This window comes from Urocitellus parryii, chromosome 6, assembly GCF_045843805.1.
Source record: "Urocitellus parryii isolate mUroPar1 chromosome 6, mUroPar1.hap1, whole genome shotgun sequence".
Taxonomy (NCBI): domain Eukaryota; kingdom Metazoa; phylum Chordata; class Mammalia; order Rodentia; family Sciuridae; genus Urocitellus; species Urocitellus parryii.
This window is the reverse complement of record NC_135536.1, coordinates 170,625,248-170,641,275: the sequence shown is the minus strand read 5'-3', so window position 1 is coordinate 170,641,275 and position 16,028 is coordinate 170,625,248. Positions and strand designations below refer to the sequence as shown.

The 16,028-nt window shown below is 40.9% G+C and overlaps 1 protein-coding gene across 1 annotated transcript in view; it reads right to left on the bottom strand.

Annotated features, from left to right (window-relative positions):
• Nucleotides 1-1,801: 1,801 nt before the first annotated feature.
• LOC113197437 (attractin-like) overlaps nt 1,802-16,028 on the bottom strand; it is an 82,720-nt gene continuing 68,493 nt past the window's right edge. The window contains 5 exon segments of the mRNA XM_077800163.1: nt 1,802-1,865; nt 8,093-8,255; nt 9,929-10,007; nt 12,135-12,229; nt 13,291-13,343. Coding sequence (XP_077656289.1) covers nt 1,802-1,865; nt 8,093-8,255; nt 9,929-10,007; nt 12,135-12,229; nt 13,291-13,343 — 454 coding nt within the window.

The window sequence follows — 16,028 nt, the reverse complement described above, 5'->3', positions numbered from 1 at the left end:
TGGTGGGCTCCTGGCTGTGGAGATCTGCTAGGGACAAAGATTTACCCATCCCAGCCACAGGTGATGTGCAGGAAGACAGGATCCAAATGAAACTCCAGGAAACAACAGCGGTAAAGAGTTGAGAAGAAACAGCCAAAGACACAGGTGAAAAGCATAGAGGAGACTCTTGAGAAGGATTCGAATTCTCCCCCATGATGAAAACCACAAAGCAGGACAAGAACCTTTTAAATGTAGATTGAAACAAAGAAAGACTCATACGTCACAGTTTAGTTTGAAAGGTATTTCATAATTTTATAATTCCTAAGACTCTTAAGGTTCAGATACTAGTGCCAGGAGTCAGGTGACTACATTATCATTGTACAATAAATATCAACAATGAAAGTATGTCTTGGGGTTAGCATATCACTCAGTGATAGAGGACTTGCCTAGTAAGTGCAAGGGCCTGGATTCGATCACCAGCATTGCACACACACACACACACAAAAAAAAAAAAAAGTAAAAAAAAAAATAAACATATATCTGATATTACACAGAATAACCAAAGGTGAAAACAACCCAGATATCCATCAACAGATAATGTCCAGAATGAGAAAATGAAGAGATGGGAAGAAAGGAGGTGGTTGCCAGAGGAAGGAGACATAGGGAGGGTTTTCTAACAGGCTTCTTCTGGAAGTAATAAAAATGTTCTAAAAGCAACTGTGGCTATAGAGCTCTGGGAATCTACTAAACCCCAAAGAACTATGCACTCTACCCGGGCAAGTTGTATAGGATGTGAATTCTAATTCAATAAAGCTGTTACTTTAAAAAGTGTATTTGAAGGAACAAAAGTCTCACACACCCCTTGGCACAGCCATCTTGTTAGCACCCGGAAGCATCCCTGTAAAATGTAAATGGGCCCCCAGTTCTCCTAACAAATCTGGGTTGCCTTCCCTGGTGGACACTGGCCTCTTAGATGATGTGCTCAGCATGGAGAGGGCTTTAATGTTAGTTCCACTTTACAATAACAACCACTGTTGCAGAGTGAGTGACGAGCCAGAACTCACACACAACACACAACGCCTGCCTGTCCCTTCTCTGTCTTGAACACCTACCCTTCCACACTGCGGGCACTTCAGAAGCCGCTGAGCCCCTGCTCACTGGGCAAACAACTAAGAAAGCTCTCAGAAAGACCAGGCTGAGGGAAGGGACCTCACCCACAGGAACCACTGGCCAGAAAAGGCACCCCTGGCCCCAACACACCCACCACTTTCCTACACACAGGTCTTTTCAGTCTGAGTATTTGGGGTTTTGAAAAAATTTTTTTAAACTGCATCTACAAAGATTTTATAGTTTGTTCCAAATTCCCTCAGCAGTTATAGGTTTTGATCTGTTCCTAATTATGGAAAAGAACCCCAATCAGTCCAGAGTGAAGGAACTGAAGTTTGGCATTACCATTTATAAAGCACTAATGTTGACATGAATTTCCGAGTCAAGAATTAGATTTCCTTTGCTTTAAAAACTGAGACTCAAAGGCACAAAGTCTTCACCTGCACAGAAAGTCATACTGAAACTGAGGCGAACGACCTAAGCTGCACCACTGAGACATTTCCCCACTCTCTTGCTTAAATAAGTCTCCACATTTTCATGGACTTGGAACTGTTGCTGAGGGGGAGGGAGAGAGAGAGGGAATGTGCATGTGAGTGTGTATGCACATGCAAACAATTAAGTGCTGTTTTACACCTAGAAAAGCTACAGCTCTGGGGAAAGTAGAGCAATAACAAGCCTCTTGTTGAAAACACATGTCCACCCAAGAGGACGTGGCTCAGTCGTCCACACAGCGCACAGCTAGACTGTCCCCTGTGCAGACAGCCAGCTTCGACTGTACTCTGGCAAACACAGAACACATGATGCCAGAGGTCTAGTCACACTGTTTGTAATCACTGCAGTCATTTGAACCAGAGAGCAAAGGCCATGCTTCCCAGAGAACTTACCTGCATTTAAGGACAGCTTAGCTGACTCAATGGTGAGCAGCCATCACTTGTTTTCCCAAGTGTGGATCTTACTCAAGTCAACAGCCCAGCCCAGGGAAGGAGCACCCAAACATGGGAGGAAATCAACATCTCTTTGATTCTTAAACTTAAATTATTACCTTCCAAAGCAAGTGTGGGGAAGATCTCCTTCTAGAAGGACAGCTCTAACACCAGGTCAGGGACTTCAGAGGGTGGAGCAACAGACCACTGGGAGAAAAAAACTAGAGCTGGCATTGGCCACGGCAGGGCTACCTCCACACAAGAGCTGCTTCTGTGCATGAGCCCTCTTTCCCACCGAGGAAAACATCCGTGGCGCAAGACAAGATTTTCACTAAGACTGGAAAATGCTGATCATTTCCAGCTACAACAACACAGCCTGCTGTTCCAGTGGAGCTGGACTATGACGATGTCAGTAAGAAAACAATCTCAACTTTAAACAGGTTAATCAGTCTTCTTACTAGATCCCAAATCAAGGAAGTTACACAAAGATAATCCAACAAGTGTGCGTGATCCATAACTCGATAGTGTCAAATATTACTGAATTAAAGGTGTATCCGAGGCCTGGGGACATGGCTCAGTTGTAGAGTGTGCTTAGCACTCCTGAGGACCTAGCTTCAATCCTCAGCACAGGAAGGACTGGAAAGGGAAAGGGAAATGAAAAGAGAAAGGCAACGACAAAGGGGAAAAGGGAGGAAATTTTACTGATGGAGTGTACAGCTCAACCTACCTGAGATCAGAGAAGCAGTCTGAAACCCGCTAGTGCTAGTCCAAATGCAGTACAGGGCGTGGAGGTTTCAAGAGGTCGCCCCTCAAGATTCCCACCCCTGGGGTACACACCCTGTGTATTCCTCTTCTCCTGTATGGTTGGACCTGATTTAAGCTGATGAGCCATTTAAAAAGAAGGTTTAGAGGGCTGGGGATATGGCTCAAGCAGTAATGCGCTCGCCTGGCATGCAGGGGCGCTGGGTTCGATCCTCAGCACCACATAAAAATAAAATTAAGATGTGTCCACCAAAACTAAAAAAATCTCAAGATTTTAGTTTCAAATGTTACATAAATGGAAGCATACAATAATGTGAATTTTAAGATTTTTTTCTTTAGGCAGCAAAATATCCTCAGGATTTTTCAAAGTCATTGTGTATCAACAGTTCATTTCTTTTCATAGCTGCATATTATCTTATCCATAATGTCTATTATTATTCCAGTGTGTATGCAGCATAATTTATTGAGCTAATCACCTGTTGAAGGATATTTGGGTTGCCTCCAATTCTTGTCTGTTATGAACAAAGCTGTCAGATACTGCTGTACTGGAACTACAAACACTGGTGACCAGGTATTTGTGTGACCACTGCTTTTCATTTCTCATGCATAAATACCCACGAATACAATTGCTGAATTATCTAGAAAGTACAGACTTAGTTTTTAAAATGCAAATCTATTTTCCAGAGTGACTGGACCATTGTACATTTCCACCAACATATGAATAAACCAATTTTTTTCCAATCCTAGGATTTGGCTTATAGCTATTCTAAATTTTAGCCACTTTGGAAGGTATATAGTGATACTTCACTGTGGTTTTAAAGTGCATGTCTTTTAATGGTTTGGGGGGGCTGAACCTCTTTCATGGGGTTGCCATATATCTATCTGCTTGGGTAAAATATCTCTTTGAGATGGTTTACCCATTGGCTTCCTCACTTCCTTCTTTCCATCTCGTTCTCCCTCCTTCCTTCCCTTCTCTCTTTCGTCCCTCTCCCTTCCCATCCTCATTTTTGTGCCACTACAGATAAAACTCAGGGCCTGGCACATGCTTGGTAAATGCTCTGTCACTGAGTCACATCCCCAAACCTTGTTTGAGTATTTTATAATTGAACTGTTTTATTTCTTTGTGGTTGAGTTCCCAGAATTTTAATATTCTAGATACAATTGCTTTGTCAGACACATGATTTGCAAATATTTTTCTCTGTATACAGCTTGTTTCTTCACCTTCTTAACAGGATTTCACAAGCAAAATCTTTCAGTTGTGGTCCTATTAATATATCAGTTTTTCCTTTTTTGGATTATATTTTTGGTGTCAAGCCTAAAAACCTTTTCCTGGCCCTTGGAAACAAAGATCTTGTTTTTTTTTTCCTAACAGTTTTATAGATTTATGTTTTACATTTAAATCTGTGACTCATATTGAGTTACCTTTTGTATAAAATGTGAGGTTCAGGTTGTTCGAGTGTTCTAGTGCAACTCGTCAAAAGCCCTTCCTTTCTTTTGGAATTGCCTTTGTATCCCTGTTAAAAATCAGCTGAAGGGGCTGGGATTGTGGCTCAAGAGGGAAGAGTTCTCATCTAGCATGCGTGAGGTACTGGGTTCGATCCTCAGCACCACATAAAAATAAAATAAAAATATTGTGTCCACCTATAATTAAAAAATAAATATTAAAAAAATCAGCTGGGACATCTTTATGTGCTTCTGTTATTGTACCCCAACAGTAAGTCTTAACATGGGGTACAATGATCTTCACATTTAATTCCTCCTTTCCAAAAGAATTAGCGTTATTCCAGAATGTTTGTCTATTACACTTGTTCTATATCTACAAAAATATCTTGTGTTTTTTTGAAAGCTTTTTTTTTTACTATGGTAAGATATTTTTAACATAAAATTTACCATTTTAACATTTTTTTTGAGATAGATGATAGACCCAACCTGATTTTCTCTTAAAATTGGGAGCCATCTCTCCACAAAGCCATGAAAAGATAATTTTGGTTTTACTATAAATTACTGCAAATTCTGAACCTGCTTGGAATGCCTGCCCATGTCTTGAACTCACCCATGCCTGGCTCTCTGACCAGATAGCAGCCCTCTCTGAAACTTTAGTGACGCCTCATAAATCCTGGCTTTCCCTGGCCAGATAACGACCCTCTCTGAGTCTCTAATAACCTTCATAAATTCTGATGTCGGGGGCCAGCAAAAATGTAAACTAGCCTTTGTGTTATGCTCCTCAGAGTTTTGTTATCTGTAACCCTCCTTTGTGTAACTTTCTGGGCTATAAAGCTGGGCTGCAAGAAAGCTGCAGTGCTTTCTTGTTCCTGCGGTTTTTGTTGGGAGAGGCAGCCTGGCTGGTCGAAATAACAAGCTTGCTTTAATTTAATTTTAATTAGAGTCAGTGGTCTTTTCTTTTCGTCCTGATCTAACAATGGGGTCATACTATGTACCCAGAATAGCCTTGAACTCTTAGACTCAAGCTATAATCCTGACTCAACTTCCTGATTAGCTGGGATTAAGGGTGCATGGCTCCCTTTTAACCATTTTTAAGTGTATGATTCAGTGGCAATAAGAACAGTCACAATTATGTACAACAAACACTCTTATTTACTTCCAAAGCTTTTTTTATCACCCCAGATAAAAATTCCATAATAACCCTAAAGCAGTAACTCCCCCTTTTCTGTATTTCCCAAGCCACTGGTAACCTCTAAGCTCCTTCCTTTCTATAAGAATTTGTGTATTCTAGATACTTCCTGTAAGGGGAAACATAATATTTTGTCCCCAATGACTGGCTTATTTCACTCAGCATAATGCTTTCCAGGTTCACCCTTGTTATAGCAAGTGTCAGTTTCCTTTCCTTTTCTTTTTTCTTTCTTTCTTTCTTTTTGGTTCCTGGTGTTAAGGGCGTTGTGCATGGTAATCATTTGCTCTACTACTGAGCCACACTCTCAGCCCCTTCATTCCTCTTTCAGGTTAAATAATATTAAATTGAACATATGTGCCACATTTTTGTTTATCCATTCATCTGTTGAAGGACACTTGGGTGGTTTACTGCTTTTGGCTCTTGGGAATAATGCTGTTACTAACTTGTATACAAAAAAAAAAGCATTATATAGGCACAGATGTTGCCAAGATTGCATAAGAGAATAGTGTGAACACCATAAAAAAATTGATATCTAGAAAAAATTACCAAAGTGATTCAAATGAAAGAGAACATCTAAAACAGCCTGCAGAAGTTGATACAGAACAAAATAACTCCACAAATAAAACACTAGAATCAAATGACCTTATAGGGGGTGGGTATTCATGTAATCCTATTTGATTTCTCTTCCAGAGATGAGAAAGAACACTCCTCAAGTTATAATTATTAAAAGTTAGTTTTATTTGAACTTGATATCAGAACAATGACATGAACATAAAACCAAAATTATCAGATATTCTCACTCATGAAATTGATGCAAAATTCTAACCAAGATATTAGCAAACTGAACCCAGCTATGCGTAAAGTAAGGAAATTGTACATCATGCCCACATTGGGCTTATGTCAGGAATGTAAATTATTTCCAGGCCCTAGCTCCTGCGACAGGATGACCCTTGGGTCATGTGCACAAAGAACCCAAGACTTGGAGAGGCCCTACAATTTGTACAGGAGTCACAGGGTGACTGGCAGTGCTGTTCACTGAGAAAGAAAGAGCGACAGGTTGCAGCTAAGAGCATGAGAGCAATCAAGTGTCCAGTGCAGGGAACTTGTAAATATCCCAGTTGAGATGTCTAGCAGCACCCAAGGATCCTGCTGTGCAGTCCACCTATAGCTGGGCTGCAGATGGCACTGAGAATCCCCAGCACAGACATGGCACAAGTCCTAAAGTGGGAGAGAATTACCCAGGGAAGCTGGGTGCAGCAAAGAGAGAAGAGGACCAGTGTTTAAAGAAAAGGACTCCCTAAAGAGGCTGGCCCAAGAAAAAGGGAAAGAAAGGAACAGGGAGGCAAGAAGGAAAGTGACTCAAGTCAGACAATGAGAAAGAAAAGGAGCCTAAAGAATTCAGTCACTCGGATGCCGTGTGACAGGGAAGAAGCCAGACTGCTGGGGGATGACAAATGAATAGAGATGAGAAACAGAAATAGGGATTGCGGCCCTTGCTTACAAAAAGACTGGCTGAGGAGAGAAGCAGAGAGTGTGCAGGAGCCAAGGGAGAAGCAGATCAGAGATGGGCACATGTGCAGACCACCGGACAGGAGGGTGGTGAGCAACAGAGAGGTGAGCAAAAACAAACAGCGTTCCCGTTCTCCACATGCCAGAAAGGAAAAGATGAACTGTCCTTCAGTCACAGCCCTAAGGCATGAAGATACAACCACCACAAGTAGCTCCAAACCCATCCCAGGCAACTGCACCACTTGCTTCCAACACTGATAAAGCCCCAGCCCCTGTCCAGCAACCACGCATCCAGAGCTAAAGGCAAACTGTTCCTTCCAAGTCAACCCATCCCTGACCTCCACATTGACCCCAAAATGAAGGAAGCAAGAGCAGGGAGTACTGAGGCCAGGGCTTGGGGAACATGATCATGGAAAGCTCAAATGGGGCCATGAGTGTTGGACAGGAGGGAGGGCCATGGCCCTCTGAGAGCAGGTGGATGAGGCCACACGGACATGTAGTACCCTTTGGGTCACGTGCACAAAGAACCTAAGACTTGGAGAAGCCCTATAATCTGCATAGGAGTCACCAATCAAATCCACATCTGTCCCACTGCAAGGCCTGTGCTCTCACACCCCACCACCCCCTGCCTTCTCCTACAACTAGCTCTCTTGCTTTAAATCCTGATTGCATTTTGGGAAACTTTCCAACATTACTTCCCCCATTCTGGCTCTTGCTGGTTAGAGGTGTGTCTGCTTCCTTTACACTCACATCATTCATTCCAGAACTGAAGTTCTTTGGCCCTGCAGGCTCTTACAAGGCAATTGATTAATGAAGAAATGAATACATAGGGCTGGGGATATAGCTCAGTTGGTAGAGCGCCTGCCTTGCAGCCTTGCATGCACACCACCCTGGGTTCAATCCCAGCACCACCAAAAAAAAAAAAAAAAAATAGAAAAAGAAAGAAAAGAAATGAATACGTGTATAATCATCAAATGTGCTATGTGTCAACTTGTTTCCAAAAGGGTCTTTAAATGTCTCTCACAAGGGATACATGATGTCCCCAGCACTCCTTTGCCATAGTTCTTACAAATGCAAAGCAATGCTGACCATTTCATTTACCCCACATTCCACATTACTGAATCTAGTCTCCACTGAAGAGGTTTCACCGTCTTTGCATGCCTGAGACCAAAAAGCATACCTTACCTGAATTTTGATGGGCCAGGTGAAATTACTGACATACACAAAGAGAGTGACATTTGGATGGTTTTGAAAATCAAACTTTTCATTAGAGAAGCTGTCTTTGTACTCCTTAATGTTGGTTTTTGAAACAATAGGCATCTGTTCCTCAGGCTGGGCTCCATCTGTCAGGGAGAAATGAAATAAAATAGTGGATTTGCAAGAGGCAGAACTTGCCTTGTTAATAAGAATGAACAGCATTATTAAATACTTACAATTTCTTATGAATAGCCTTTAGGAGTTCAGTCTCCCCAAATCTCATAACCCCATTATCCTTATTTACAGACTAAGAAACTAAGGTTCCAAGAAATTAAGTAACTTGCCTCAGGCTGCAAAGAATGCAGCTGGATTTGATTCTGGGGAGGATGAATCACAAGCTTGTGCCTCAAATCAGAAGGGTTTTACCAGGAACCTCTGTGACTCCCCACCACCATCCCTGAAACTGGGAACACATGGTCAGGAAATTACAGACACTAGCAGAGTCCTGTTAGCACATGCTATCACTCACTCTGAAACAATGCCTCGATTCCTTTGCATTTCCCCCTAACATCTGTGTGGTGATACTCCAGACCCAGAAACACCCGTTTGCCTCTCACTTCCCAGCCAGGAGTGGTCTCAAATCTCCACAGGGAATTAGGTGCTTAAGTTGCCACTCAGTCCTGCCTTCTGCTACCAGTTAGCAGTGTAGCTAAGTCCCCATCCTGGTGTAACTCATTTGTTCCCAGATGGTTTTTCCACATTCCAGATTCTCCCTCAGCCAGGAACTCAAATGTGAATAAATAGACTCACAAAATGCACTCTTTTCCATGTTGAGTTAAACTGTGGGACTACAGCCCCGCCTGTCATGTTTTCATTGAGATGGTCACTGAAAATCTTTTAAGCCCTAATAAACCCCCAAATGACAGCAAATATTATATTCCTATATTATACCATTCTGATTAGTTTTTGTGTTGTCAAAAACAAGAGTATTGTAACAGCAGTGATGTTGATGAAACTGAGCTACCATTCTGTGACAATTGCCCATGTTCAAGCATTACATTGAGTACTTCATTTATCGTTTTATGTAATCCTTACAATACTCTAATGGCAAGGTGTTTTTACTGTCATTTCCTACACAAGGAAACTGGCTCGAAAGCCTAGGTAACTTGTTCAACAGCACAGTGCAAGTAAATAACAGGCAGAATTGAAACGCAGCTCTATTTGTCAAGTCATCATGTTATGCAGTGGTAATGTGTCCTAACCACTACATCAGGGTCATCAAATCTTTAGTAAATCATAGTTAAGGCAAACCAGATAGCAAAAGCTATGCTTTCAGAGCTTGGTTTAATTTCCAATGTATGGTTCTCTGTACCTATTAAAATCTCATTTTATTTAAACATTTCCATTTCTTGAAACTGAATCACTGATATTTTTCCCCTCTGAGGCAAGGATACGGATGTTGAGGACAGTGGCAGAGCAGTGGCCACTGCAAGGGTGTGAGTGGTGGTGGTCGGGGAGGTGGGGCAGGGAGGAGGGGGAAGCCACCTACTGAGCCTGAGCCATGGTAGGTGATAGCAGCTCTCACTTCATATAATCTACATTGTTCTAGGAAGTAACGTCGTTATGATCACTTTACTGATGAACAATCCAGAGAGGGATTTGGACACTTGCTCAAGGTCTCATGGATAGTATGTGCCAAAACTGGGTTTTAAAATAAAAATCCATCTGTCGATCTCCAGAGCCTCTTTTCCCAATTCCTATGTTACAGTTCTCTACCCAGAGCCTCCACTCACAGTGTGTTTGCTAGGTGTGTCTTTACCTGAGAAGCTGGCAGCCCAGGTGATATTGAGATTGAAGTTTTTGGAGGCATTGATGAACATGTCCATATCCTTGTTTTGCTGATGAGAGGCACAAATAAGTAGAAAATTAATTATAATGATAATTCGATTTTACTGCTCTTGATATATATTATAACAAAAAACTTTGCAATGTTTCAAGGCAAACTTGTGTTTATAGAGGAGTTAGCAACATTTCTAACCAGTTTTCCTTAATATAAGCAATGTAACCCAGATAAAATATTATTTTCCTCCCAGCAATATACATAGGATTCAATGCTTTAGCAGATGCCCAACTGCATGGGAAAAGTACCTTTTAAAAAGGCCTTGTTGAGCACAATGATTTATATCTTCTGACTTGTGGCAGAGGAACCAGAATCCCCAGGATCCTCAGGGCAGATGTTTCCAAACATTCAGTGTTTACACTTGCTGGGAAAATATCTGACCCAGAGTTCCAATTTCTATATATTTCCAACTTCTATATATTTTTATCTTGTCCTACTGAGTATACCAAAGGTTATAATATGGTATAAATTTCTTCCCAAACCAGAAGTGCTTTTTTTAAAAGCATATATAGTACATGATGGTGCGCATCTGTAATCCCAGCAATTTGGAAGGCTAATAAAGGAGGATGGCAAGTTCAAGGTCAACCTAAACAACTTGGTGAGAGCCTAAAATAAAATTTAAAAAGGCTGTGGGTATAGCTCAAAGTTAGAGCACCTCTAGTTCAATCCCCAGTACCACACACACACTCACAAAAAAAATATGTATATATATAAAACTAAGTATACTAAGTATACTAAATTTAAAAAGCAAGATATTGGATGTAACTTAGTGGTAGCACATTTGCCTAGCATATGTGAGGTCATGGTTCAATCCTGAGTAACACACACACACACACACACACACACACAAAGGTATTAACTTTTGAGATTGTTTTATCACCAAAATGGAATATTAAAAACAAATCTTTCATTTTTTTATAAATATGGCACACCATGGATTTCATTCTTTACTTTTTAAAAATATATTAATGTTTATTGATAACAAAGTAATACACACTTCTTCATTGCCATCTTGTTTCCCATGTATAATTTGTTGATTGAGATAGGAATCTAGTGATGGTAAATGGCTTTGTGTTTGTTGATGAGAAGAAACCCCAAGGAGTTTACTAAATAACTTACCATTAGGTTGAGGAAAATTTCTTTATACTTCATTAAGGACATTGGACTGGGGGTTTAGCTCAGTGGAAGAGCTCAAGTTTAGTAGGAAGAAGACCCTGGGTTCAATCCCCAGCATCAAGAAAAAAGAAAGAAAAGAAATTGAACAGTGTATCTTCATGTTTGGAATGTTCTACTTTTAAATACCATGCTGTGTTGGCTCCTGTCTACCAGGATATAATGCCTTTAGACAGAATGGGTTTTATAATTATTGACAATAGACATAAATGCATATTTTAAATAGTCATCTTAACCATTTTAAAATGTTTCTGGTCAATGTCTTTTTGGACCAACTAAACTTTTTCTGTTTTACCTACCAATGAGGCTTCGAATCCTTCCAGCAGCAGAAGGTCACCAAATACCTCCTGTGCTGACCCCCTTATGCTTGCATTGTGACATTAATTAATTTCAATCAGGTTTTTGTTTGTTTGTGGTACTGGGGATGGAACTCAATAGTGCTCTGCCTTTGAGCTACATCCACAGCCCTTCCTTTTATTTATTTATTTTTTGAGACAGGGTCTTGCTAAGTCACTAAGGCTGGCCTTGAGCTTGTGATCCTCCTGCCTCAGCCTCCCATGTAGTTGGGATTACAGGGGTGTACCACTAATCTCACACAGCAATTTCTTTATGGGTGATTTTGAAGCCACTGGTCCCTTCACCAGCTGCCCCTGAATGATGGAACTCCCCTTTCAATCTCTGAACGGAGCTGTAGTGGGCTGGCAGGAATATTATGTATGTGTGGTATCAACGTCAGTCTGTGGATCAGGCCCTGGTAAATCCCATAACATCATTCTCACCTTTTGGATGAAAAGGAGATAATATGTAGACTCTTTACATTTTTTTTCCTGTGCCTCTAAACATCATCCTCTATGCTCCCCTCTGAGACCACTGCTAAGGAAGTACTTCTATTCATGATGACCAAGAGAAGGAGCCACACAATTCAAAACAAAATAGGTTTTAAAAATCTTACTTCCTTAGGAGTGGCCACAAAATTGATGGCTGTGTAATAGCGATTCTCTTCCTGGGAGAGGGTAAAAGTGAACTGATAGCCAATAAGAAGAGTATCTATGGAAAGAAAGAAACACGCATTTAAAACTGAGACAAAACAAAAATGAACAGGTATCTGGAGATATCCATTGCATTTCTGATAAATTCAATAGCCAAGAAAGGACTTTGACTCACCTCTACCCAGGTTTTTCAAAGGAAACCAAGTCCCTCAGCAGTATCATTTTATTTGAGTTACCCACTAAACTTTCTTCTTGTTTTTTCCTTTTGGTAGTGGGGATTGAACCAGTAGAGCATGGTGATTTATACCTTTGGACCTGTGTCAGAGGAGCCAGATTCCCAGGATCCCATGGGCAGCTGTTTGTAAACACTTGGAGTTCACATTTACTAGGAAAACATCTGGCTCAGTGCCCCAATTTCTGATTATCTATAACTATAAATTTCTATTTATTTATAACATAACAATATTTACCAAATTGTATATATTTACCAATATTTATAAATAGAAGAAATAAATAGAAGTAAATATTGTTATGTCACTTTACAGATGAACGATCCAAGGTCCAGAGCAAAGTTTAGATAGTTCCTTAAGGTCTTATAGGTACTAAATATTTTTATTTTTGGAGTTAACATAAATCAGCTCTAGAAAGAATGATGCAACTTCATTTGTATTTTAAGGATTATGTTTTGATCTATATCCTGAACATGAACAAAGAAATCACTCTGTATTGGCTCCTGCTTTCTGCTATAAAAACACTGACATAAACATGGCCACATTAAAACTGCTTCAAAAGCTGGGCACAGTAGAAGCAAATGGACAGTAAGTTTGAGGTCAGCCTCAAAAACTTAGCAAGACCCTGTCTCAAAATAAAAAGTAAAATGGGCTGGGGGTGTAGTTCAGCGGTAAAGTGTCCCTGGGTTCAATCCCAAGTACAAAAAAAAAAAAAAAAAAGGAGCTTCAAATAGTGTTCGTAGGCAAAGCCATAAAGTCGGGAGACAATTCCATGGTGATGGCTATGTTGCTACAGTGTTTACCATTCTCAAACCATATTAAACATTAAAGAACAATGGAATTTTGCCAACTTTCTGCTTCTAGATATGAGAATTACAAAAACACTTACAATAACATGTTCCTTTGAGAGGGTTTCCCTGGTATCGATTTTCTACCTCACATCTAAGAGAAAAAAATAAAATTATCTTCTATTACTATTTAATACAGAATCTACCTTCATTTTAAAATCAAGAAGATCCTTTTATTCAATCAACATGTAGTTTTTGTTGTTTTCTTTCAATAAAGCTTTTAATAAAAAGATAGTAAAATAAGTTCTCATCACTGTACATTTCTGAATGGAGAGATCAGTTGTTGGTGAGTAGCTCTTCTATGACACTGGAGGGCTACATACCTCCAGCTTCAATCTGAATTTATCCAAACCCTAGAGGGAAGTAAACTCAATATGATGAATGACAACAGTGGTGGCCAGTATATGGGGTGCAATCTTGATGTGCCCCCATCTCTGGGAAGGGTATAAACTAGGTAGGATATGATCCCTCTTCTAGTTCCAATTAAACAAAACAGCCTTGACCCCATCCTTTGCCCCTCCTTGAGGTATTTGTGAATGGGTCAAAGCCCAACCTGGGGTCTCTTGGAGAAGAGGGAAAGCAAATGATGGGTGGGGTACAGAGAGGCTCCCCTCAGCACCTGGCCACACAGGTTCCACCAAGTGAAGCCAGAGGCCCTGAGGGCCCTTCCTTCCCCAAGTAAGGTTTATTATTTTAGGTCAATAAATTATTGCAACAAATAGCAAGGAGAGCTAGGAAGGGGTTAAACTGAGGTGACTGAAGCTGGGGGGATCTTAGGTAGGGGGCTCTAGGCAGCCTCAGTTCCCATAGCGCCCACCCATCCCCTGTATGGAATGTCAGACTGCAGCTCAGGTGAAGACCCTCACAATTCCCTCATTTTTGATACCTGATTCACAGGTTCTGTAACCAGGTCCCCAGTGTGATCTTGTTCCCTTTAGCAGGGATGGTAGGGCTGAGAGTCCCTGTCTTCTATTCTCAGGCCTGGCGTCTTTAGTTTTTGTTCCCTATTCTGGGAGTGAGACACTTGCAACACTTGTCCCCTGGGCCCTGCCCTCTTGACACCACTCAGGATGGCCATAGGAGGGCAGCTGGTCTGCCTATCTGCAAACCCAGACAGATTGTGCTCCTGCACAGGGTCCTGAGGTCCAGAGAAAACTGACAGAGTGGGGCAGCAGGTGGAGAGCCTGGTTTCCTTCAGTGATAACTGATAGGAAAAACACCCTGGGCTGTGTGAGGTCAGGAGTCAGTCTGGGGTCTGGATTATTCCTTTCACAGGCTGAGGTGTATGGCTATGCTGCAAGTCTGAAATTTTTATTTGCTTCAAGGGTCATCTTTTCACTTTTCTTCTTGCCTTCTTTGCAATCCTGGGGAAGTCCTAGCTGTGGCTTGGTCCAATGGGGGCAGACAGTGGTGGAGCCCAGCCTTGCCATTCACCAGCTCACTACAAGTCTGAGAAATTATTGCAATCATAACTGTACAAACACTGATACAAAAACAAAACTGTTAAAAGTGTTTGCAACCTTCTATATTGATAAGGACCAGGCCCTGCCAGCCTCTTGGCTGCCTGGGGTTGAGGATGGGGATCACTGGAGTCAACTGAGCTATGCAAAGGTCTTGGATTTTTGGATTTACAAGTAGTTTTGAGTCATGATTATTGTAATCCTCCATTATTCAGGAAATAATCAGAGTCTGCATGAACTTTCACACTGACAGGACTTCACACCACCAATTATAAAAACAAAACAAAACAAAAAACAATGGACATTTACCAAGACACAGGAGATAATTCAAGCTGCAAAAAAATCTAGTTCATATTTATTATCATGAAAAACACATTTTCACTTTTGTGTGGACTACATATTCTTCAAAGAGTGCAGTTAAAACCTTTTTCAAGTATCCATTGCTCACTTTCCTGCTCTCCCTGGGTAAACTGAGCCTGTTCTTTAAACACAATGGAGAGATAACTATCAAGAATCACTTAAAAAAGAAAAAACAAAACTACCATGCTTAAACATGTGTTTGCTAGTCCGGAGAGAAAAAAAAAAGTTCTACTTAAAAAGAACTATTCATTTCCCCACAGATGTCATTTACAAAACCCATCTCTCTCTCCACAAAGCCAACTTAGCAAGCAAAGCGGCTATGAAGTTCACAGGAAGGAGGGAGAGCTGCGGGAAACACTTTTCCCAGTTCAAATGAGCCAGGGACGCTGCTGCCCTTTCATCCAGGGAGATGACAGGCATTTGTCTCTATCTACAACTTCTAGAAGACACTTGAAAGTCCTCCACTGCATGCCACATCATGCCTTTGCTGTTTCCCCCAATAGAGGGCAACAGTGACTAATTTTGCTCTCAATTTTTCTGTGAAAAGGAACCTAGATCTGAAATTTAAATTTGATTTTTGATTAGACTTTTCTTAACATATTGGCTTTGGGGAAGCATGAAATTGACAACCTATAAACTATAATATGATCTATAAAGTGTACATAGACCAATTCCCTGCTGAATAATATCCATGTTACTGGTGACATTCTTTAAGGACAATGAAGTTTGCCAATGATGATGTATCTGCATATATCAGCTCAAGATTTTCACACTAAACACATCTCTCTTAAGTCTCTTCCTGAGAGAGTGGATAAGCCTGGCTACGTGTTTCATGAGGTTTTCTACTATAGCAGATAGGAATATGTTAATTGGGAGCAATCTCTCTTGTTGCAACTCTCCAGGATACTAAAAACAATTACTGCTACTCCCCCTATTGGGAGATGGGGAAACTGAGTCTC